Source organism: Ascaphus truei, chromosome 4 (assembly GCF_040206685.1).
Source record: "Ascaphus truei isolate aAscTru1 chromosome 4, aAscTru1.hap1, whole genome shotgun sequence".
NCBI classification, from domain to species: Eukaryota; Metazoa; Chordata; class Amphibia; order Anura; family Ascaphidae; genus Ascaphus; species Ascaphus truei.
Genome location: NC_134486.1, coordinates 107681399 through 107700293, shown reverse-complemented (window position 1 = coordinate 107700293; position 18895 = coordinate 107681399). Strand labels below are relative to the sequence as shown.

At 49.0% G+C, this 18895-nt stretch overlaps 1 protein-coding gene and 1 long non-coding RNA gene across 2 annotated transcripts in view; both read right to left on the bottom strand.

The window, feature by feature from the left end:
* The window catches only part of BUB1 (BUB1 mitotic checkpoint serine/threonine kinase), a 44933-nt gene extending 42458 nt beyond the window's left edge, over positions 1 to 2475 (bottom strand). Inside the window, exon 1 of the mRNA XM_075596361.1 lies at positions 2337 to 2475. Coding sequence (XP_075452476.1) covers positions 2337 to 2359 — 23 coding nt within the window. The 5' untranslated portion in view covers positions 2360 to 2475. The remainder of the gene's footprint in view (positions 1 to 2336) is intronic.
* Positions 2476 to 5341: 2866 nt separating this feature from the next.
* LOC142491986 (uncharacterized) lies at positions 5342 to 18199 on the bottom strand. The gene is made up of 5 exons (XR_012800635.1): positions 17954 to 18199; positions 15584 to 16270; positions 10092 to 10255; positions 7212 to 7285; positions 5342 to 5700 (listed from the first exon to the last, which is right to left on the bottom strand). It is a non-coding gene; the product is annotated as an uncharacterized LOC142491986 (long non-coding RNA).
* Positions 18200 to 18895: the final 696 nt, after the last annotated feature.

Below are 18895 nucleotides of genomic sequence, written 5' to 3'. Positions count from 1 at the left end.
CCGTATACTGTGCTGTACAGAAGAGATAATAAACCGTTCCTGTTATACCTCCTGCCTGGTGCATAACCTTACTGGGGAGGGGGAAAGAGGTAATAAGTTCTACCGTGGGAGATCATCTTCAGTTCCCTGGAGCCTATGGCAGATGGAGGCGCTGCACTGCTAAAGAGATATGTAGGGTATGAACCCCAGAAGCCTAATCTTGTGTCCCCACTACCATCGGTGGACGACTCAGCCCTCCTGTTACCAGCAGGTATCATGCACCACACGATTAGTAATAGCCAAATCTCCCACCGGGTGGGGGAAACACTGTTACACTACAATGGTGTCATTCCAGAGTATCACAATACCTTCCTTGCACCGGGTATGTAGGATTGCCAACATTAGAGCAACGGTCATGCATTTGTAGGGAAAGTCCCAACTCTACCTGATGAGAACAGGTAATGTCTTAAACATACGGATAGTTTTCCTTTCTTTGATGTCGAATGAGTTTATTATTTGGGATGGTGTGGGCTGGAGATGTACACCGCTCGCCTCTATGGAAAGGCTGCTAACTGGTAAGTGCAGAAAGGTTTGCTACAGTAGCCGAATGCCATTCCTGTGTCAGTTCAGGCCACATACTAGGTCATAGTAGACGTCATTAATTATGAATGTCCCGTTGGATATTCTGCCGCTGTCCAACATAACCACATCTGCAGCTGTTTGAGACGACCTACCTGAACTGATTTAAATGCGAGTTGCAAGGTTTGAAACATTCGTGTGGTGCAATAAATTAAAGCTGCAGACCAAGCAATATCCTACGTGTGTTTGTTTTAATAACATAGTTCTGTACTACAAGAAACTGTACTTAAAGAAGCATGAGTAGCACCGTAGATACTACCAGACACATGATACATAAAGCTTGGCCCCCTGCAGAAGCACTTCCCAATATGCCCTCCTACTGTCTCTGTACCTTCCTCCTACATACCAATTAGATTGTAAGCTCCTCGGAGCAGGGACTCCGCTTCCTAAATGTTACATTTATGCCTGAAGCACTTATTCGCATGACCCGTTATTAATATTTGTTATTTATATGATTGTCACGTGTATTACTACTGTGAAGCGCCATGTACATTAATGGCGCTATATAAATAAAGACATACAATACAAGCCTTTTTTGTTTCTATAGCAACCATTTACACAGTCAGACTGACTGCAGAATACTCCTCTGCAGTCATTTAGTGAACCCAAGCCGAATCTTCGCCGATCAATCACAGGAAAACTCGATCAGCAACTTAGCTAATTACTTATTGTGTGGATTGTATTGATGCACATATTAAACGGAGAAAAATTAAAAAACGGCAGCTTGGACTGCTGCTTTAAGGTAATATAATTAATTAAAAAAAAAAACACGGAACGGTTGCTGCTATTGTCTTTTAAATGAGCCTTGGCTTCAGTACATTATGCTATTTTGCCACGATCTTGACATTCTGCAACATGGAGCTAAAAAGGTAGTTTAATCCTGATGACCTGGTTGGTTTTGCCAACTAGATGGACACATTAACGTTAGTGACATTTCTTCTCTGAATAGAATAAAAAGGAACCAAAAAACCCAGTGTAATTAAAGAAAGGTAAAAAGTATACATACAATGGCATGCAAGAAATGACCAATGTGGTCTTAATTACAAATATAAAATAATAATAAGAGGCTATGGTCTGAAGTGGCAGAAATCTTTCTGGTACATCAGACCACTCTTGTCTGCACCTAAATGAGTATTAATCCAAGACATTATGTGTATGCTTGTTGAAGCCTGTCAGATCTGTGCTGGGATGTAAGAAACACGATACATACATGCAGCAACAAACAAAAAAAAGTCACCTTGCATATGCATGGCCATTGTGGGGTCATGCAGGATGTAATCTTTATAATAGAGAATATGATAAAAAAAAAATAAAGTATTTTAAAATGAACTTGGATTGGATATATATTTTCCAATCCTATACACAAGCAAGTTTAACACTTTACTTTCTTTTGCACTTAACACCTTGCGGAAGGCCCAGACAAGGACCATTTGCTGACTGAAACAGCATCTTGCAATATCAGACAAACTTTACACACATACAAACATAAGAAGTGCTTATCGTTCTCCAAAAGTACCTCAAATAACAAACTCCCATGGTGCATAGCATAGGGAATGGGATATGCAAGAACACAAAAAAATACATACACACACACACACACACACACACACACACACACACACACACACACACACACACACACACACACACACACACACACACACACACACACACACACACACACACACACCACTTTCAGCAAAAACCCGGAAACTTACTGCACACAACTTTGTATATCCATGTCCCGGCCCGGTACTCTAGCGCTGCCCACGATGTTATTCCTCTCCCACCCTGACCCTGTCACCCACACGCTCCCCTCTCCCGTCCTCTGCTACCGACAACCGTTTCAAATTATCCGCGCAAGCGCGAGTTTAAAAATCCGGGGCTCCCATTGGTGAAGTCGGCTCGTCTTCAACCAATTACATTCGAGGTGTTCAGAGGGCGGAGGACCACATATAAACATCCTGAGATGCACGAAGCTGCCTTACCACGTGACCAAACTCCAATGCTGTCGGCAGCCATTTTTGATGAGGGCAATATCCAATATGTGTCTCTGTAGTGTGAGAAATTACATTTTCCGAGAGGTGTCTTAAACATCTCATCATGTGAGTAACAAGCAGCAATAATCCCAGTTTACAGTGGGCCAGTTATGATAAAAGGTAATTAGGAGGGATCCTAACAGGCAACTCATACATCAAAAGACACTGAGGCACTTATTACACTCACAGTCTGGTTACCCCATACACTGCAGTGGAAACGCACTCTGACGTTTGAATTATTTATTTAAATTCTATCTGAATTGCAGGGCTTTTTTTTTGTGATGTTACTGGCAGGTACTCAGTACCGGTACCTATATTTCCCCTGTTCTCTCCCTGCTTGTGAGAAGCGGGGTCTTCACTGCACATAGCCATTCCCTCCCCACATGGCTGAGCTCTACAGAGCATCTCCAAACAGACCAGAGCAGTCCTATCTCCCCCCCAGGGATCGTTCTTGGAGGGAAGGGGTCTGTGTATTTTCTCTGGGGACACCCCTTTACCCCCGCCTCTTTTTCTGCTGCCCTCTGCAAAAAGCCTTCAGTAATGTCTAAGAATATGTAGCCATGTAGCCAGGTCCCCCGGTGTAATTGTGTCTTCCCCTTACCTCCGCTGACATAGGGGGTGATGCGGGAGGCGTGGGGCTGTTGCTGGGGCGAGCGCATCGCCGGAGGCTCCGGCGACTGCCTCTGCTGGGCGCCGCGATGTTAGGTTGCGCACGCACTCATGGAGGCTTGTGCATGCACTGAGAGATTTGCGGTGGCCATGACAGTCGTGCATGCGCAGTGATGTTGGCACACGCGGCGGCAATTCGCACGCTCGGAAGGCAGAGGTCAGTCAAGATCTGGACAGAGTGTGCAGGTAGGGTCCAGGGAGTAGTGCTCCTTTGGACTAGGCCAGAATTGCCCCAAAGGTCCCAGATAGTTCCCTGAGTCCCAGTAGACACTGAGCGTTCTGTGCTGTAGGGAAAGGCCTCAAATAGGGATCTTTTCACTGTAGTAATAGTGTGAGATATGCTGCAGGACATTTGCCTGAGAAGTGCAGCCTGTTGCAGGGGAGCCTACCCAGACTCCTTGATAGACTATTTACAGGGGTACACTTCAACGGGAAGCCCCTCCAGAGGCATCCGCCTAAGGCTGGTCCCAGTTAGCACTGTGGCACGCACGCCCAGCGGGGGGGTGGGGGGGTCCTCCAGTTCTAACTGGTCCTCCAGGGAGAGATTGCAACGGGAGGGGGCGTGGTGGGAGTTTTGCAGGGGCGTGGCCATGACCTCACGCGGCTGGTTCGCCCTCAATGTGTGAACCGCCGGCGGGGGCGTGGCCACGCCTCCGTCGCCAGTTCTAAACTCCATTCCATTGAGTTAAAAAAAACTGGCAGTACGGCGTGGCTGCACCTTCAGAGGGAAGGTGCGTACTGGGCCCAGCCCCATTGAGGGGCGGTGCTTATACGAAGAGCGCACGCCGAGGTGTGCGCTGTAGCAGTTAGTGGGACCGCAGCCTTAGGATTTACCCAGGAGAGGAGCAGCCGATTCCAGCGCGGAACCTTGTCGCGGATTCACTGAGTCCCAAGTGTTGTCCTGGTCTGGACTGAGACCAGGAAGGTACTTTCCATGTGCACCAACGGGCCCCAACACACAGGAAAGCGCGCTATCCCACACACACTCTTTGGGGAGGGAATTGCTTGTGGACACTCAGGGGTTAAGTGCCCAGGCACTCCAGTACTTTGGGGTTTCCAGCTGGGAGGTGTTATGGTGGGGTGATAGTCTGCTCGCTAAGTTATGTTGATGGTGCATGAATAAGGTGTGTTCAGTAAATACCGTTTTACATAAAGGTGTGTAATTATTGTGTATATCAGTTCCGGTGAGGGACTCCTCCCACTAAGCTGGGATCCCTCGCCGGTGGAGGCCTGCATCAAGATATAAGTATACCCCAGGCTCCCAGTGGCGGAGGCTCAGGCCTCTTGTTAGCCGAACAGGTGACAGCAGCACAGGTAGTTTCAGTACCCAAGAGGGTACTAGGGCTACAAATAAATTAAAAAAAGCTATAGGTAGAAACAGGACTTCTATGTGGCAAAGGTGGTAGATTTTTATTTTAATACACATAGCTTTTACAGTTATTAACAGTACACCTCCCAATTAGAAATGGAGTTTATAAAGACGAAGCTATTGGCAAAATAATAAGCATTCCTTTATTATAGTAATGGATTTAGTAATAGAATGAGGCAATAGAGAACAGAAAAGTTTAGGCGTATGTGTCAAGCAACAGGTTTCTACAATAAGTGACTGGTGTGTATTAGTTATTGGGTGAGGTAGATTATGTGTATTGGGGAGGGGGTTGTTATGCGTATTGGGGGGTTAATATGGTATTGGGGGGGTTAGTATGGGTATTGGGAGATGGGGTGGTTATTGTGTGTATTGGGGGGCTTATTGTGTATTTGGGGAGGGGAGGTTATTGAGTGTGAAAGGAGAGGGGGATTTGGGGGGGAGAGGTGGGGGAGGGGGGTCTCGCAAGGACACCAACACTTGGGGAGGGGGGAGCAAGTCAATGCCCCCTAGAAATTGCTTTTAATCCCGATCACACATTTCTCTGACAAATCTTTACCAGGATTCAATGTGCAAGAAATAGTGATGTCAAATGAGTAACCAAAGTTTGTTTTATTATTTACAAGGCAGGAGAACCACTTTTATATTTAAAAACCTACAGTTCCACTTCATTTTTAAAGAAATAAGAATTCATTATTTCAGAACCTAAATATTCCATAAATCTTGCGCTCTCTCCCCTTCCCCCCATGTGTAACAGGTTTAGAATCAGACACAGACCCAATACTTTTTTTTAAGGTACTCTGATCACTGGAAAGCAGGGCCGCCGACAGGGGGGGGATAGCAGGACTGCTGCCCCGGGTCCAGTGTGTTTAGGTGGCCCGGCACCCTGCAGCCCACACTTTGCGGGCCCTGAGATACAGCAGGAAGGACAGAGGGGAAATCCCTTTGTCTGCAGAGTCTCCGAAGGTGGGCGGGGCTTGGGTCTGGAGCTGCAGCTTGAGAGACAGGCTGGGAAAGGGGAGAGGAAGGGTTAAATCATTGGGGTAAAAAAAAAAAGACATGACAGGGAAGAAGACAAATGAAGAGAAATAGAGAAAATGAAGTACAAGAGAGAAATACATAAGACGGAAAATAAATACATGATGGGGGAGAAAAGAAAGAGGCATGAGGGGGAGCAGAGAGACATGGAGAGAGACACGAGGGGGAGAAAAGAGAGGGATAGAGGCATGAGGGGGAAACAAAAGAGACATGAGGGGGGTGGAAAGAGAGACACAAGGGGAAAAGAGGCAAACATTAATGGAAGAGAGAGAGACATGAGGGGAGACAGAATATTCCTGACAGTCTCTCTCTCTCTTCTCCCTTCATGTCTCTCGTTTTTCTCCCACTCATGTCTCTTTCTTTTCTCCCCCTCATGTCTCTCTCTTCTCCCATTCATGTATTTCTCTTTTCTCCTTGTGTCTCTCTCATCCCCATGTCTTTTCCCCCTCATGTCTCTATCATTCTCTTTTCTCCCCTTTGCGTCTCTCTTCTCCCCTTCATGTCTCTCTCTTCTCCCCCTCATGTCTCTCTTCTCCCCTCCATGTCTCAATCCCTCTTCTACCCTCCTTGTCTCTCTAATCCCTCTTCTACCCTCCTTGTCTCTCTCTCTCCTCCCCCTCATGTCTCTGTCACGGGACTCAGGGTCATGGCTGAGGTTGGCGGCAGGCAAGGATCATCGGGGTCACGGGCAGGTTTCGGTGGCAGGTGGCAAGCAGGACCGTCAGGGTCCAGGCATGGGTTGGCAGCAGGAAGGCAGGAACAGGGTTGGGGAGCACTGGGACCAGGAAACAGACGGGGGCATCTAGTTCAATAGCATTGGCCTTTACAGGAACAAAACAGAAACAGATAAGGGGAGAAGGGGTCTGGACACAAACAAAGCAAAGGCAAAGAGGTGCAGGAAACAGGAAACTACTAGGCAGGCAGAGACAGAAGACAGGAGCACCCAAGAGGAGACAAAGAGAGGAAAACACAGAGCAGGCAGAAACAGCAGCACGCCCGGTGGACAGGCAAGGAACAGAAATGGAGAACTCAAACTGTCAAGAGAGATAGACTGTCAGGAATATCGTGACAGTTTGAGTTCTCCCTTACTGTTCCTTGTCTGTTCTGCCTGCTCTGGGTTTTCCTCCGTTTGTCTCCTCTTGGGTGTTCCTGTCTTCTGTCTCTGCCTGCCTAGTAGTTTCCTGCACCTCTTTGCCTTTGCTTTGTGTCCAGACTCCTCCTGCCCCTGATCTGTTTCTGTTTTGTTCCTGTTTGAGTTCTGGTAACATTATTAAAGGCCCTTGCTATTGAACTAGCTTGCCCCGTCTGTTCCCTGGTCCCAGTACTCCCCTGTCTTGTTCCTGCCTTCCTGCTGCCGACCCCTGCCTGGACCATGACGATCCTGCTTGCCACCTGCCACTGAACCCTGCCCATGACCCGGATGATCCTTGTCTGCCACAGACCTCAGCCCGTGAACCCGACGATCCTTGCCTGCTGCCGACCTCAGCCATGGTCCTGACGATCCTTGCATTCCCTGCTGTTCTGGCCATCAAGGTCCTATCTTGCTCCTGGAGTCCTGTGACAGATACATGAGGGGGAGAAGAGAGAGACATGAGGGGGAGAAGAGAGAGACATGAGGGGGAGAAGAGAGAGACATGAAGGGGAGAAGAGAGACACGAGGGGGAGAAGAGAGACACGAGGGGGAGAAGAGAGACAGACATAAAGGGGAAAGAGACAGACTTGAGGGGGAGAAGAGAGAGACAAACATGAGGGGGAGAAGAGAGAGACAAACATGAGGGGGAGAAGAGAGAGGCAAACATAAGGGGGAGTAGAGAGAGAAACATGAGGGAGAGAAGAGGGACTCATGAGGGAGAGAAGAGAGAGACAAACATGAGGGGGAGAAGAGAGAGACAAACACGAGGGGGAGAAGAGAGAGACAAACACGAGGGGGAGAAGAGAGAGACAAACACGAGGGGGAGAAGAGAGAGACAAACATGAGGGGAAGAGAAAGACAAACATGAGGGGGAGAAGAGAGAGACAAACATGAGGGGGAGAAGAGAGAGACAAACATGAGGGGGAGAAAAGAGAGACAAACATGAGTGGGGCAAAAGACAGAATGAGACATAAGGGGTAGAAAACAGAGACAGATATCATGGGGAGAAAAGTGATACATACATGAGGGAGAGAAAAGAGAGACACATGATGGGGAAAGTGGAAGGAAAAGAGAAAAAGATGCTGGGAAAGACCTGCCGAGTCTGCTTCTTCCTTCTGTATTATTCTGTCCTTTCTCCCTTTCTTATCTTCTCTTTAATGCTTCTCTTCCTCAGTTTCCCTGTCTTCCTCTCCTGCATCTTCTCTCTAATATCCCGATTCTCTTCTATCCTGTTCTCTCTCTTCTGCTCTGATCTCCTATCTTTGGCTTTTCCTTCTTGCCTCCTTCCTTCTCTCTCTTCTTTCTCTTCCTCTTTTTCTTGTCTTCTATATTTTCTCTTATCTTCTCTCCTGCTCGTCTCCTTTCTTTCGCTCTTCTCTCTTCTGCTTTCTTATTTGTTTTTCTCTCTTCTGTATCCCCAGGTGATGTAGCCTCCTACAAGTGAGCCCCCTCCTATCCCTTCACAGTAACAGAAACCCCCCCTTTATTGGAACAGAGAAATCTAATTCCAAGAGGATGTAGTTTCCTGCTGGGGACCTTTTAATCACACACGTGTAATATGTGAGGGGCTGACTGGCGTAATAATCTTACACTGTTAGGATAAATGTGAAGAGCACGGTGTTGTTGTTACTCGCTCAGCATCTTTGTTTCTATGAAGGTGCGCAGACGCGCGGCTGTGCTTATGGGATAAGGGACCCACGCGTCCCTTTATTACTTACCGTCTGTTTGGGACACATGTTTTGCTAGTAGAGGGGTTTGTTAAAATTTTCTGCATGTTATTATATTGCATTACAATGCATCACAGACCCCTCTAGCACAGGGGATTATATCAAAAACATGGTGTCTCTGACGGTCTTAGTGTCGACTAGATCCTGCAGCTGGTTTAAAAGGCGACAACGTTGTTTTCCTTTTGTTCATCCATCTTCTGAGGGAACTCAACAAGGATCTCCTGGGTCTCACTGGATACATGCAGCAGTACCAACAGCCAGGTGACTTCTGATCTTTGTCACAATCGCCCCCTATGTTCTGTGCCTGCGTTGTTTTATACACAGGGACATATTCCGGAACACATAGCAGTGGTACCGCTTCTTCTTCCCTATCTTGGTCCAACGTCTAAAAATTCCAAAAGAGAACATAGACGTCTTGTTAGAACTGGATCTAAGTATCCCCCAATCACACAGCACCAGCAAAATGGGAGTTTAGGCTCTGTATCTCTGTATGTCTCGTTTGGTACAGATCACTGTATACCAGGTAGATTATCAAACTGTTTAAGTCACTTAACCGCAACCATTTCCGGAGATAAATATCCCTTTCATTTTCCCTTTACATTTTATGAAAGCTGCTTTGCAGAATCATTTTTGGTGTAATTTACTTGGGAGCTTTATTTTATGTTGATAATACAGTCCTTTGACATGCGCATGGGTATATTGTATGTATTGGGTGATAATGTCTGATGTTTGGGAGCAGTGAATAATGAATGTGTCGGTTTGGGAAATGTCTCTCCATGTAACACACACTAGAAGCTGCTGTAGATCGTGATATGAGAGAATGAAGCTCAGCACCTGATCTGCTGGATCCTCCACGGTGAATGAGGAGACTCTCCTTTTCATTGTCTCCAGGAAGTTAACATTCAGTGTCCTCACATGAGCAGGTCCTCAACCTCTTCAGCAACGTTGTTGCCAGTGTCTTCAGTGACCGCGTCCACAATGTCGTCTCCACTGTCCACCTCCTTCTTAATCCTCACTGTCCTCGAACCAGTTGCATGTTCTTTCCCTGTTCTGAGGCTGCCAGCACCTCAGTGTAGTGGCAAAAATGTTGCTATCTCCTGTGGTTTCCCTTAGCTTCTGCCAGTTGCCTTGGCAACCTCCCTCTGCTCAAAACTTGAGTTGGTTAAGCCTTCTCCCCCTGCTATGTTTTGTTTACTAGTATGCGCCATTGCTTTCTTTTACTACCAGCAGCAATAGTGAGTACATGTATCTTCCACGGTGCCCTTAGAAAATGCATTCTTTTTTTACCTTCCTCTCACAAATACTATCCGCAAGTTCTTTTATGTTTCTAATATCCCCCACCCAATAAAGTTAAAGAAACTAGAAGGACTCTGTGTGCATTTAAAGGGGATGAGTTTAAGCTATCTGTTCCTTATCATTAGTGACACTGAGTCTGGAACAGAATACTCACTTTCCACGTCCTCCAATATCCAGTCGCGGGCAAACTCCACGTGCAAACTGACGTCATCACCGAGGCTTGACTCGGTCACATAGTCCTCCAATTCCTCGGTAAAGTCCATCGCCTTGATAGCCTCCAAGCCGCTGTTATAGACGTCCTCCACATTGATGTTTCCTTCTTTCTCTTCTACATCCACATCTCTTTCTTCTCATATGTCTTTCCCAAGACCTGCAGGAGTGAAGCAGAAATTAAATAATAATCTGTTTGTGTGTATTTGTCCATGATTATACATTCCTCCCTCATATCTCCTGAGTCTCAGTCACCCTCTCACTCTAATATCCCTCTCACTCACCCCTCTAGCACCTTCACCTCATACAGCGTGTCCTGCAAAATCTCCTGAGTCTCACTCACTCTCTCACTCCAATATCCCTCTCACTTACCCCTCTACCGAAGCCTGGTGAGACCAGGAGGGAGGGGGAAGTGAGGGCAGGGGGGGGGGAGAGAGGGGATGAGGGAGTGGGCTGAGAGAGGGAGGGGGGTAAGGGAGTGTACGCTCAATTGTACATTGTGATTTAACAAAAAAGTATATATCTATATATATAAGACTGAAATAATGTTTGTGTGTGTAATTGTGCTGGACAGCTCATTGGCCTGCGGGCCAGGCAGGGACGAGCCAGGCAGGGAGAAGAGACACACACGCACACTCACAGCCTCCTCACACCGTGACCACGTGCGCCTCTGACCATCACCGCACACCATGAGCAGCCTCCTCCGCTCACACCCGCCAACACACACACACCACAGCCACCACCCCCCACCCTCCATCAGCAGCGCCTCACCTCCCTACCCGCCGCCGACACAGCTGCTCGCTGGGGGGAAGGACAACACCACTTCCGCCGACAGCCGCCTCTGCCCCACCACCCCCCACCTTCTCTCAGCAGCGCCTCAACTCCTCCCCACCCACCGTCGACACAGATCCTCGAGGGGGGGGGGGAGGGGGTTAAGGGAAGAACAACACCATTGCCGCCGCCAGCCGCCTCTGCCCCACCACCCCCCACACTCTCTCAGCAGCGCCTCACCTGCCCACCTGCCGCCGACACAAGCGCGCCACCGCCAGTCAGCCGGGGGGGGGGGGGGGAGTCAGGAAAGAGGGTTGGGGGGGGGGGGAAGGGAGTCAGGAGAGAAGGGGGGGGAAGCCTGACTGACACACACTGACTGACACTGACTGACTGACACACACTCACTGACTGACACATACACACACACTGACTGACTGACACACACTCACTGACTGACACATACACACACACTGACTGGCTGACACACACACACACTGACTGGCTGACACACACTGACTGACTGACACACACTGACTGACTGACACACACTGACTGACTGACTGACACACACACACACTGACTGACTGACACACACTCACTGACTGACTCACACACACACACTGACTGGCTGACACACACACACACTGACTGGCTGACACACACTGACTGACTGACACACACTGACTGACTGACACACACTGACTGACTGACACACACTGACTGACTGACTGACACACACTCACTGGCTGACACACACTCACTGGCTGACACACACTCACTGGCTGACACACACTCACTGACTGACACTCACTGACTGACACTCACTGACTGACACTCACTGACTGACTCACACTCACTAACTGACTGACACACACTTACTGACTGACACACACTGACTGTCTGACTGAGACACACTGACTGACTGACTGACACACAGACTGACTGACACACACTGACTGACTGACTGACACACACTCACTGACTGACACACACTCACTGACTGACACACACACACTTCCCCCCTCAGTCAGCTCAGCTGCCAAACACACGGGGGGAAAGGAGCTGTGAACGGGGGGTGGGGGGGGGGGGAGAGAAACGGAGCTGGGAACTGGGAGGGGGGGGGGAGAAACGGAACTGGGGGGGGGGGGGGAGAAACGGAACTGGGGTGGGGGGGGGGAAACGCAGCATTGAAGGGGGGAATCGGAGCAGTGAACTGGGGGGGGGGAAGCGCAGCTCTGAACAGGGGGGGGGGCAGAGCTGTGATGACGGGGGGGAAGAGAGTGGAAGGGAGTTGAGAGGGAGGGGGAGCGAGAACATTACATCCCGGGTATATCAGCTAGTAATATATATACACACACATACACACATAATAAATATATATCTCACATCATCACTTGTGAGCACATTCACATGTCTTAGGCTAAGGCCCTGGTATCTCCGCTGCAACGCGCGCCCGCGAGATTGGCGGCGCGTGCAGCCGATTGCCTGGTCTGCAGCTCACTGCAGGAAGAGAGACCGGGGGGGGGGGGGGGCGTGGCGGGGGAGTGGCCATGACGTCACCCGGCAGGTTCGCCCTCATTGGCTGAACCGCCGGGGGGCGTGCCGTATCGCTCGACGCGAGTCCTGCGCCATTGAGGGGAGGGCTCTCGTCCGTGCAGCGTCCGCTGTAGGCAGCGGGGTCAAGGCCTTAGACAGGTCTGCAACCCCGCCTTTCACCATTACCACCTAGCATACAGTGCTTCCACTGCAGCAAGGGACTCTGCGAAATGACATGCAAATGTGAATATAATGTGTCACCATTTGCCTGAAATCCATTTTTACATGGAGCCCTTATAAGCAAATGCTTTTCTGTCCACACAGCTTTTAAGCACACACTGGCTTGGCATCTGATCCCATGCTATGCTTAAAAGCTGTGTGAACAGCGAAGCATTTGCTTAGAAGAGTTCCATGTAAAAATGGATGTTAGGCAAAAGGTGACACATTGTGTTTCCATTTGCATGTCATTTCCCAGAATTACTTGCTGCAATGGAAGCACTGTATGCTGGGTGATAATGTATAATGTAGAAAGGAAGGGTGGCAGACACCCCACCCCCCTTTGTTTTTAGGACTCTAGCACTGCAGCAGTGAGAGACGGAGCAGACACACACAGATAAATGAGAGAGGTGATATGAGAGATACAGTGAGATAGATACAGAGAGACATGAAAAGAGGCAACAACAAAGTAACATTAGAAAAATAATCTCTTCCCCGAAGAGTTTACAACCGAAGTGGTAAGTAGGAAGGACGTTCAGAGACAGTAGGAGGGTTTTCTGTAAGCAGGGTTGCCAGATGTCCGGTATTGAACCGGACTGCCCGGTATTTGGTTATTCTGTCCGGTAAAAAATGAGAGATAATACCGGACATGTACGGTGTTACCTCTGGACATAGTGACCTGCCGGCGGGGTGGCTCGAATCGTGGGATTTTCCCTGAGAAGGGAGAGAGCAGGGCTACTGCTGCTGCTAGTGGGCTGGGCAGCTTCTTCCATCCTGATTGGCTGCTGCTGTGAAATGCAGCCAATCAGGATGGAGGTGGCAGGAGCCTGGGGGTGGGGCCAAAGAGCGGAGAAAAAGCATGGAGCAGAGAGGTGAGGCTGTGTCCTGTTTTGTCTGTGTGTCTGTACTTGTACTGTTTTGGCCTGGTGTGCGTGTGTGTTTTCTGTGGCTGTCCTGTGGGGGGAGGGGAGGTAGGGGGAGTGGGGGGAGGAGGGGGGGTAGGGAGAGTGGGGGGAGGAGGGGGGGTAGGGGAAGTGGGGCGGGGGGGGAGGAGAGCAAGGGGGGGAGGAGGGCGAGGGGGGGAGTAGGAGGGCAAGGGGGAGGGGGGGAGGGGAGGGGAAGACTGGTTTGAGAGGATGAGGAGGGGTGCAATAATCTTGGAATGTGTGGGAGAGGAGCATTAAGATCAGTATTGCTCGCTATGTACAGTTTGACTGCTGGTATTTTATTTATAAATGTTCTAAATTTCACTCAAGCATGCATCAATCTGCACCATTTCATATTCTATTTCCTAAAAAAATCCTAGCAAGGGCACTCGCTCCCAAGACTCCTCCCAGATTTTTTCCGAAATAGAATATAAATTGGTGAATACTGGGAATGAGATTTAGAAAAAATAACGTAATAGTCATGTCATTTATAAATAACATTCTTCCCCACCAACGATTCTCGGGCGTCGCACCTTTCACCAGTGATCCTATAGATAACCCGCTCTCACACAGCCCCCCTCCCCAATATACAAACACTCACCATAAGCCCCCTCTCATGGCCAGTACACAGAAGGGCCCTGCAGGCCAGCGGGAGGCCTGGGGAAGGGAGGGACAGATGAAGGCGGCAGCCAGCAAAGGGAAAGGCCCTGTGTATGACTGTGTGAAGAGTGAGGGATTTTCCAATTGGGTAAAGATCAACACAGGATCAATGGGAGCAGAGCTCAAGGAAACATGTCAGCCATTGCCTTTACAGGGTATCTCTGTTTAACATCTGGGTTTCTCAGAAAATTAGTTTTAGGACAGTAATCTAAACTCATAATGTAGGATCAGGGCCGCAGACAGATTTCCCGAGGCCCAGGACTAGTTATTACCGCCCTCTCCCCCCCACCCCTTTGGCGGAGTTGCGAGCCCCCCCCCCCATTTCACACCTCACGAGCCCCCCCTTTTCACACAGCCTCTCACTCTCCCCCTCCATCCGTCAATTATCCCACTCAATCCCCCTCCTCACACTCATTCCCTCCCCCCCTCAAAATATATACCAAAAAAACCCACCTCCAATACAAAAAACTTCCCACCCCCAAATACATACAAAAAAACAGCTTCCCAATAAATATAAACCCCCCAATAAATATTTTAAAAAACAAATACATACAAACCCCCAATACATATATAAAATAAACAAATACAAATAAAACCCCAACACATATATAAAAAACAAATACAAATAAGAAACCCCCAATACATATAACTACAAACAATACAGTTTGTACTATACTGTGTAGGATTGTGGGTTCTATAGGATCTGACATCCAGTTAATGATATGAATTACAACCTGGGCTTGTCTTTTCTGACCCTGCAGATACTATCACAATAGAAGCAGAAGACTCCAATGCACACCCAATGTGCCATGTTATACCAGGAGTCTCTGATTACTTCACACAGCAACAAGCTGCAAATGACTTGCTACAGTAATAATGCAGTTTGAATTACACTTTACCTAACATATAGCTCATTCAGGCCCATATTTACTAAGCAGTGCTATTTAATAAGATCCCTTATAGCCCATTCAAACGAAAGAGCAGTATGTCTTCTGGCACCAGACAGTGTCTTGTGGAATAGCACCGCTTAGTAAATATGGCCTCAATGTTTTTCTCCACGTTGTCTTTGATGTATAAAGTGACACATTTGTAGTACCTGACAGGGTACCAGACCCAATGGGGTACCTCCAAAATATGTAACTAAAGACCATAAATTTAATATAAACATATGCCAATCATTCAATAAATATTTAATAATTAGCCATATTGGGTGTTTATTTGGATGTTTAATTTCCTATGGTGCACTGGTATTTCGAAGTGTCCCATCTTCTCACACAGGGACCCCAGGCAGTCAGATCTCACCCCTATATAATTCTGTTACGTGCCAACTCAGAATGTGTTTTGATACATTCTGAGGTTGTCCTTCAATCAGATCTTACCCGCTGTGTCTCCATCTCCCTGGGAAGTTCTTTGCCTTCAAGCTGGAAGACTCTCCTCGATCGGGATTTCTCTGCTGACCCCTTCTAGAAGTCACTCAGTTGGGAGGTCTCGGCTCCGAGGGATCTCAAAAATAAGAGACTTCGAAACTATCTTAAATATGTGCAAGGGTCCTAAAATATTTCTCTAACGGGGGAGAGAAGTTATACAGGCAGGGGGAAACTTAAATACTAATAAATATAATCTATTACACTAATAAATATAATCTATTATACTTATATATTCTATTAAACTAAAATATATATATAAATATTCTATAAAACTAATAATTATAATCTATTACACTAATATATATATTTATATAAAATCTATTATACTAATTTATATATAATCTGTTATACTAATAAGGGTTATAAATATGGTCCAAATGGGCGTTGAAGTCTCTGAAATCTCCTCCAAGTCTCAGAATAAGCTCCTCACAGGTCCACCGTCAGCTGGTTAATGGCAGTGGTGACATCACTCCCATAGAACTCATGTACAGGGCGGTTGGGCTGTAACCACGGAAGTCAGGTCGAAAATAAACATGGTGCTTTTTCAAATGTAGAATGAGCGTGTACGTCACATTCTGGGCTCAGCCTCTGCGCGCTGTCAGGTGTGACCATCTTGTGATAATAGAAGATATCCATATGCTGGGATAGGATAAGAGACATGATGGTCATTTAATACTGTGTCCCATAACCTGCTTTATATGAAGTAGCATTTACACTAATTAGTAAAGATGCTAAATATTGAAAAGAGGGCTTCTGGCAACATTGTTCTTTTCCTCTACAAATGTTCCAGAAAATTTTGGATTAAACATTTTGTGATTTTTCAAACTGGCTAAAGTTAAGAAGGTTAAGAGGTTTCCTTAAAGTCTGTTGTGCTAAGAGTGTGAACTCTCTTCTACATGCAAGAAAATTGTCAATCTACACTTTTTAAAACATGCTTTCTTATTTATCCTAATTGTGCTGCTATCGTTAGCCTCATAGATAAAAGGAGAACAATAATTACCAGGTGCAATTAGAATTACATAGGACCCTTAAAAGAGCAATTTATGCGCTGCATTTAAAAAATGATTATTATTTAACAGATTTGAAGTAGTCTCCAGAGCTGAACCCCAATCATTTCAGCTCTGGGGACCCCATGCTCAGACCTCTGGTTATCTCTGCAAAGTTTAAAGCTCCCGCGTCACGTGAGCCAATAGGAAGCCGAACCTGATGATGTTATGACTTTCTATTGGCCCGCTGGGCGCGGGAGCTTGGAAACGCCGCCATTACGTAATCCCTGCTAGCCGTGCTGCAACCGGCACCCCCTACCTGTATCTTTGGAGCTGAAATTAATGGGGTTCAGCTCCAGAGACCCCATACTTCAATCCTGTATGTATAAAAAAAAATGTAGAAAGCAGCGCTAGGATTGCCGCTTTAAGAAAGTATGTATATATATATTATACTAGCTGAGAGACCCGGCGTTGCCCGTGAGTTAAATTTCCCGCTAGGAGGAGGGGGGAGGGGGAGGAGGTGGAGGGGGGGACAGCGGACGGGAGGGTGGGGGGAGAGCGGACGGGAGGGTGGGGGGAGAGCGGACGGGAGGGTGGGGGGAGAGCGGACGGGAGGGTGGGGGGAGAGCGGACGGGAGGGTGGGGGGAGAGCGGACGGGAGGGTGGGGGAGAGCGGACGGGAGGGTGGGGGAGAGCGGACGGGAGGGTGGGGGAGAGTGGAAAGGAGGGGGGGAGAGTGGACAGGAGGGGGGGGAGAGTGGACAGGAGGGGGGGTTAGTGGACAGAGGGGGGGACAGTGGACAGAGGGGGGGGACAGTGGACAGAGGGGGGGGATAGTGGACAGAGGGGGGGGATAGTGGACAGAGGGGGGGGGACAGTGGACAGGAGGGGGGGTTTGTGGACAGGGGGGGGGAAGTGGACAGGAGGGGGGCAGTGGACAGGAGGGGGGGCAGTGGTCAGAGGGGGGTAGACTGAGGGGGGGGGGACAGTGGACAGGAGGGGGGGGGCAGTGGATAGGAGGGGGGGGGACAGTGGACAGGAGGGGGGGGGACAGTGGACAGGAGGGGGAGTGGACAGGAGGGGGGAGACAGTGGACAGGAGGGGGTGGGTTGCTTAAAATTTCCGGGTCTCTCCTCTCCACTCCCCCTGTATGTTTCTCCTCTCCCCCCTCTCTCTCTGCTCCTGCCCCCCCCCATGTGACACACACAGTGTCCCACACACAGTGAGACACACACACAGTGACACACAGTGAGACACACACACACACAGTGAGACACACACACACACAGTGACACACAGTGACACACACACACAGTGACACACACACACACGTCACCTCTCCTTCCGGGGCGCCGCCATCTTAGTTAGTCCGCAAGGGAGGAAGGGGGTCCTTCCGGGTGCCGCCATCTTAGGTGGCCGCGTGTCCCCCCCGCCGGGGAGGGAGGTGAGTGGAGCAGGAGGGAGGTGAGTGGAGCGGGAGGGAGGTGAGTGGAGCGGGAGGTGAGTGGGAGGGAGGTGAGCGGGAGGGAGTGGAGCGGTCTTAGTTAGTCCGCGAGGGAGGAAGGGGGTCGTTCCGGGCGCCGCCATCTTAGGTGGCCGCGTGTCCCCCCGCCGGGGAGGGAGGGAGTGGAGCGGGAGGGGAGGGAGTGGAGCGGGAGGTGAGTGGAGCGGGAGGGAGGTGAGTGGAGCGGGAGGGAGTGGAGCGGGAGGGAGGTGAGTGGAGCGGGAGGGAGTGGAGCGGGAGGGAGGTGAGCGTGAGGGAGGTGAGCGGGAGGGAGGTGAGTGGAGCGGGAGGGAGGTAAGTGGAGCTCCGGGGAGGGAGGTGAGTGGAGCTCCGGGGAGGGAAGGAGCGGGAGGGAGGTGAGTGGAGCGGGAGGGAGTGGAGCGGGAGGTGAGTGGAGCGGGAGGGAGGTGAGTGTGATGGGGGGGGAGAGAGGACAGAGAGAGTGTATGTGTGGCCGAGGGGGAAGAGAGAGAGAGAGGGGGGTGTGTGTGTGTGTGTGTCCTTGTCCTTTGGCCCGTCACTCCGCCTCAGGCCAATGAGAGGTGTGCGGGGGCGGGCGGGCCAAGGGACCAATGAGATTTCCCCTAGGGACACAGGCCATGCAGACAGGCATACAGTGCTTTCACTAATATAGTATAAGATATATTTTTCCCAGAGATAAATAGGTAAAATGGTTACTTTAGTGGTGATTGAATATTTCTCAGGAAGCCGGATACATTGAGAAAATGTTTAATATAAATGTTTTTGCCCCTTTAATAAAAATGCACGAAACAG